Genomic DNA, 6,795 nt, shown 5'->3' on the forward strand with positions numbered 1-6,795 from the left:
ATGTCAGGATATTTGTTCTAAACATTCCCACGATTTTGATATGATATATAAAATCATTGACTACCGTTTTCTACAATAAATAAAATATATTAATATAAAAAATGACTATATATATTTATATCGACGTGGGTTTCTTTATACTTCACTTTACAGTTACAACTACCCAGAGCAGACCACTGTTGTTAGTGTGTGTGTGTATTAGCAGCCAGTCTCCCATCGATTACTGCGTTGGTTACATACCGTTAACTGTAGTGGTGTCGATGATATAGGGTCAGATAATAATTGACTAGAGAAATTTTGATAAATTAGTTTATTAAACTTCATAACCGAGAAATCATTACTGTCTGTATCATAACCTGCGAGAGAGGGGAAGTCATGGTCATTCGAGTTGTGATATTTCAGCGCGGAAAAGGGGAATGAAACCAAAATTTTAAGAAAATTATATATAATTATAGCTGTCTTTATTAGTTATTACAACTATTTACTTGGAAAAAAAAATTTTTTTTATTAAATTAATGTCTTTCACTAATAGGAGGGGGGGGGGCAGTTGCACCTTGCTGGGTACGACCATGACAACTACCCCTTTTAGTTGTATCCTTGTTTTCCCGGACAGGTAATTATTACTTAATTTTCAATGTGATAAAAGAAAAGCTACAACCAGCTATGTATAGTTTTTCTTTTTTTTTAAGCCTGAGATGGGGCGCTCTCCATTTTTATCAGTTGTTAGTCGACTTCAAGATGGCAAGGTGTGAAAGAGAAAAGTCTTCTTGAAAGAAGAGTTTTGTGTAGGTGCAAGGAGCTAATGCATTTTGAATCAGGCAATATCAATTTTTTGGTATTAGAATTTCTACCATATACTGATGAAACTCCTGGAAAAGCAATCATGGCATTCAGGGGCATGGAGAGATTTTTAGGTTATTTTGCTGATAAAATAGGCTTTGAGAGAGAATAGATGAAGATGTCGGCGTTAAACGCTCCAGGATGTTAATAATAAATAAATATAAAAGAATAAATAATTATTTTGTGATGAGAAAAATTTTATTAAAAGCTAAAAAGTGGATTAATTTCCTTTTTCATTGTAGTTATCATGTTTTGAAGCATTTTAATCAATTAAGGAGTATTGACTTCGATCCTTGTGGTCTCAGAATAAATTTTGCATAATTTCTATTCTGCTTTATTTATTTTAAAATAATGTTCTGTACTTTGGGTTTCTCCAATAAAATCGGGTTTTCTAACAGTAATCTTATAAAAAATTTCACTTTGAAAAATTTCTTCTCGACCAATATCAATATCTGACTCGGATTAGTATTATCGAAAACTAAGGGAATAAAGATTGTACAAGAAAGGATTGACACATTGGAACATGGACGTTAGTTGTATCTATCCTTTGTTGTACCTACAGTTTTTCCAGAAACCAGGCTAATTAATGGCTCAATTTTTTTTTCAGGAGGGACTGAGTCCAACAGAACAAGAGCTAGAAGAAACAATGGCCACTTTGCGCCCGAACAACGAGTATGAGGAAAGGATAGGGTTCTCTCCTCTTCATGTGGCTGCCAGAAAATGTCACCCGGACGTTGTCCAATTACTCATTGACTTTGGGGCCAACCCCCTTTCAGTCGACGGCAACGGTGACACGCCTCTCCACCTGGCCGTGGGATGCCCTAATGTCACCTCTCACCTCATCCAGTTCGGCAGTGACATCGACAAAATGAATGAAAATAAGGAGACTCCGCTCCATTTGGCTGTCAGGTGGAAAGATCTCGACACCATCAATCTACTCCTGAAGAATGGCGCCCAAACCAATCTAAAGGACTATCGACAGGTTAACGTTATCGATGAAGTTCTTGCGTCGAAGAACCAAACCATTATCAATATGTTCAAGTTTATCATTGCATCAACCGAGTAAGTCTTAATTTATTTTTATAAATCATCAGATGTAAAAATATATTCATACATATTGACTAACATCAAACAAAATTTTTTTGAAAACATTCACTATGTTGTATTTACATATGTTCACTTTTGTAATTTTCATATTCACATAGATACACAAACTTGTTACTATATTCATATTTAGAACTATTTTGTGCTACCTTTACCATCATAAATTTTAGGAGTACTCACAAATACTATCCTGTAGATACTGAACATGCTAATCTAATTGAAGTTATTTAAATTAGGAGTATGATAGAAGGGATAGCTTTCCTGGGAAAGTGAAGCCGAAAAGGCGGGCTTTACTTTTTAAGTACAGTCATGTGGGTGGTCAGACCAGATATTTTTTATTTGCTAACAACAGATGCAATTAATAATTAATTTAAATAATAAACCGCAATTAAATCAGGGTTGTTTAATTAATAAAAAAAATGTTCACGGTAACAATACATCCTCTTATTCTATATATCACATATTGATAAGTGAAATATATTTCATTTATTGAAAGTTGATAAAATCAATACTTGTTTACTATTAAAGAACAAAAAAATTAAAGAGCAGCAGAATTCCATCACCAAGATCGTATGTTTCCCTCATTTAAGGTTAGGAAACAAATATAATGTGAAAGGAATATGGTCCGGGTGCGGTCAAGAAAAACTCAAATAGTAGAAATATACTAATTTAATGAGCCAACGTTTCGCCCCACGTTGCAGGGCTTCTTCAGGGCTATTTTGACGGCAGTCAAAACTAAAAAAAGTATGTCACGAAACACACGGGGCCCTCAAGATACAAACACCAGTAATGGCAATATCCGCCGCAGTGCTCGTCTGTTTAACCGCCGTAATGTTACGTCATCACCTCGTCACCGGAACTGTCCAGGTACTATTAAATATAATGTGATTTCAATCTTTCATTAATACATTTCCCGGCAGCTACGTAAAGAGGAGAAAACACAAACCTGTCCTAACATTCGTTGTTTGCGTACGCAACCCTTCTAGCTCTTCGTCCGTTGGACTCATCACCCCTGCAAAAAATAGAACCATCAATTATTTTACTTCTAGATGTGTCCCGCGGTTTTACCCCCGTTAAATTTGTATCATATATGACTGTTTCATGCAGGTACATGATGGCTTCATGGCCACTCATCTGATCAATTGAATAGCATCCAGAATTGATGAGGAAAAATTAAAGGACCAATGAGTAATATAATTTATAATATAACGGCGTAAAGCTCGTAGTGACGTTTATTATGAGGTTTTTATCTCAGGTGTCTTCTATAGATGTTAAACAGGCATAACACCGTATCCATTTTATTTAAACTTATTTTTATTTTAAGTAAGATTGAATCGACCAAGCACAAGAACTCAAAAAACTTGTTAATGGATAACCTTACTTTAGCACAGCGTTCTAGTTAGCAGAAAGAGGTAGTTCTCTTAAAATTAATGATAAAATTCGTTAGTGTGATAACACATTTAGCAAAAGTTCTGCTTACCCCTTAAGTATACCCTAGTTGTCAAAATGCAGTACTTTTATAATATTTCAATCATGTACAGTAAATTATTTCGCACGATAATAATAATTAAAGTCATAAATGGATGAAATTGAAGTGAATTGAATATTGAATGTGAGGACTAATTGATTATAATTAAGCTTCAGAAGTTCATTTAATTTTGTTTGTTTGTTTTCAGGAAAACAACATTAGCAACAACTACCACTACTACAACTACTGAGAAGATTTTAACCACACTATCACCAGCAAAGATTCCGACAAGAAATCCTAGGCCATTGAGGTAACTAATTTTATTTTTTTTTATTTTATTTATTTATTGATATTTACGACTATATTTAAAAAATATACATCTAATAAATAAGATGTTAATTATATTACTACAATATGATACAGTCATGTAGAGAATCTTTCTATTGATAGAACTTCGAGGATTATAGGTATTTACTGCAGTTCCTGACGAAAGGAGAGATTGTATAGGAAAGAGGATTATGGTTCGCAGGCCCATCGATAGCGCTTAAGATGACAATGGTACTGGATGTACACATTTCCGAAATTCTATTTTTGTAGAACAGTACGTTTTTTCTGTTTTCGCATGCGTTCGTGCGATACCATAGTTTTGACTTGAGTTAAAACAAGCCTAATAAGCGAATTTTACTCTCGGATTCGACCTATATATATAGAGGCTTATTCATATTTTATGTTTAATAAATAAAATTACTTTAATATGAAAAAATCATTTTGTTTTAGAGTAATTTTGAAGAGGCCAAGCGGTAAAGAAAAAACGCTATTAGAAGCAGCAAGTGAAGGATTGGAAGGCAGAATTGTTGATTTGTGTTCTGATGGCATGGATCCCAATTTCTCGGACGTCACTGACAATAACCACACCCCATTACACTTGGCCACCATAGCGCGCGCCTATCCTGCAATGTTAACGCTCATCGCTTGCGGTGCTAAGGTAGACAGTATCGACAGGGACGGCAACACTCCACTCCATGTAGCAGCAATGGGGAACGACTCTTGGGGAGCTGCAGTGCTACTGATGAGAGGAGCAGATCCGTATATTGAACAAAGGAACGGCAAGACGGCTTTACAGATAGCCAATGAGAATCAGAATGTTGGAACAATGGCTGGGTTCGATGGCAAACTCTTAGAATGGTACAGCGATGTGAGACCACTAACGTCGATCGAAAGGGAACTTCACTTATACACTAAGATGGGAAGGTATGCCAGCGGAGTGGCCAAAATCTGTTTAGGAGGTGTGAATGTAAACATTAAGGACGTAGATAACAAGCAGCGTACTGCTCTCCACATCGCCGTGTCTGCAGAGTACAACCCCCTGCAGACAGTGCAAATGTTAGTACGTTGTGGAGGAAACGTCAACGCCAGAGACGTTGAAGGTAATACTCCTCTTCACCTTGCAGCGATGGAAGGAAAGGATCAAGCCTTTACAGGACTTCTTCTGCACAAAGCGGACCCTTTCTTGGCAAACTTTCAAGGCAAAACCGCGCATCAGCTTTCTGGGATATCAAAGAGTGAATACATCAGTTACATGGCCAAATATGGTTCTCATAGGTACGAGTGGTTCATGAACAATAAATTTTTGTAGTTAAAATAAATAAAACTTTTTTACTTACCATGTTCATTCCTTTGTCCTCTTTCAAAATTTACTGTTTTAACAAGTTATTTTATCCATTAATTAATCAATGATTGCGGAGTTGAAAAAAAAAAAGTTTATTATTATTGGAAGATTTTTACCAAAATCCATGGATGGCCAACATGAAGGGACAGGGTGACTCAGCAAGGTATGAAGGCTAAAAACCAAACTGCTGCATATATGGTAGATAGATTAACTGTTATTGATATTTTCTATTTTATCATATGTAAATTTGTAAAATAGATATGTTAATATGACAAGTAATGAAATTGGGAAGAGAGACAATGTCTCTACTCGCAGATGTGCAGGACCTGAACTAGCTGTGTAAAGAAATAAATTAATAATGAACACCCAGAACGCACTAACCGTATACAAAAACCCGATTTACAAAAATAAACAAGGCTATTCACAAGTAAAAAAAAAAAAGCTGGAAAAATTATCATCATTTGGATTAGAAAATACTAAATTTATTGGACACTCTGAGCTTTAAATGGTTCGACTATTCTGATTATTACTCAAATGGATCATAGAAATTCTGAGGAAAATTACAATGGAAGATTTAAGTATAACAGTGGCTTATGACATGATTCAAATAAAAAACATTATAAAACAAGTGTCAGTAACTAACTACCTTTTAACCTTCAGGCTTAAAAAAAGATAAAAGCTATTCCACAATTTGAATTATACTTTTTGCTGATCATCTGTTCTAATATAACCTTTCTTGGCTGTATCAGGAAGGTGGCATAATCCCACCCTTCTTAGTAAAAGTGAAACCTAAGAGTGGGGACTGGTAACACTACCTCACTCTGTTTCACTTTGATGTAGCTTAGGATTTCTCACATTAATTGAGTAAATACTAATTTATTATTAAATAATATAAAATTTTTCATTTAATCGCTAATGTGAGGTCAATATAAGTTGCTATTTCCAATGATTTTATTTATTAAAAATGTAAATCCATTAAGTCGTTCTCGAGAATCCGTGCTCTCTGTTCTACTCAAACTGATACATTTAAATATGAATAAGAATCCCGAAACAATCATATTGTTTAAAATATGGGAGCTGGATATAAATAATAATGTAAATATAAATAATCCTTTATTATTAGTAATATAATATTTAAATAATGCTATTTTCTGTATATACACTAATTATTATATAATTATTTAAAGAACATCACACATACACATCATATTTTAAATTCATATCATAAATCATTGCTGTACAGAAAATTTGAAATTCAATCTATTGCTGTCAATCAGAAAATTCCTGACAATCAGATGTATTTTTCTAAATTACGACAATAAATATTACATTATATTCAGTTATTAAAATTAGACTAATTTTAATTACAAGATAATAAAACAAGTAAACAACAAAATTAACTAATTAATTATTAGATCCTAGCTTTAAGGAATTAACACATAAGTAATTAAATAATTTCTTAAGAATATTGGGATCAATCAATATACTACAAAGGCATACAAGTACTTTCACACTTATACAGATTTTTTCAAGATAAAATATTACTAAAGCATATCGCTGCTTTGCTTTAATAGTGCCATTTGTGACAAAAAAGTTTTTTTTTATTTTGTATTTGACCTAATCCGTAGATTTTCCTAAAACTGGGGTTTTTTGGTGTCAGTCCTACTATTTTTGAGACATTTTGTAGAACAACCCCAGTAGAGAAAGTAACTCC

General features: G+C 33.8%; 1 protein-coding gene and 1 long non-coding RNA gene across 2 annotated transcripts in view; one reads left to right on the forward strand and one right to left on the reverse strand.

The window, feature by feature from the left end:
* The window catches only part of LOC106679499 (uncharacterized), a 5,517-nt gene extending 1,903 nt beyond the window's left edge, over positions 1 to 3,614 (reverse strand). The window contains exon 1 of the long non-coding RNA XR_001342972.2: positions 2,891 to 3,614. This is a non-coding gene — a long non-coding RNA (uncharacterized lncRNA). The remainder of the gene's footprint in view (positions 1 to 2,890) is intronic.
* LOC106679498 (poly [ADP-ribose] polymerase tankyrase) overlaps positions 1 to 5,075 on the forward strand; it is a 7,694-nt gene extending 2,619 nt beyond the window's left edge. The window contains exons 2-4 of the mRNA XM_014418694.1: positions 1,448 to 1,902; positions 3,621 to 3,722; positions 4,190 to 5,075. Coding sequence (XP_014274180.1) covers positions 1,448 to 1,902; positions 3,621 to 3,722; positions 4,190 to 5,048 — 1,416 coding nt within the window. The 3' untranslated portion in view covers positions 5,049 to 5,075. The remainder of the gene's footprint in view (positions 1 to 1,447; positions 1,903 to 3,620; positions 3,723 to 4,189) is intronic.
* The last annotated feature ends 1,720 nt before the right edge of the window (positions 5,076 to 6,795 follow it).

The sequence above is a fragment of the Halyomorpha halys genome, unplaced genomic scaffold (assembly GCF_000696795.3).
Source record: "Halyomorpha halys isolate HHAL.00 unplaced genomic scaffold, Hhal_1.1 Scaffold207.1, whole genome shotgun sequence".
In the NCBI taxonomy this organism is placed as follows: domain Eukaryota; kingdom Metazoa; phylum Arthropoda; class Insecta; order Hemiptera; family Pentatomidae; genus Halyomorpha; species Halyomorpha halys.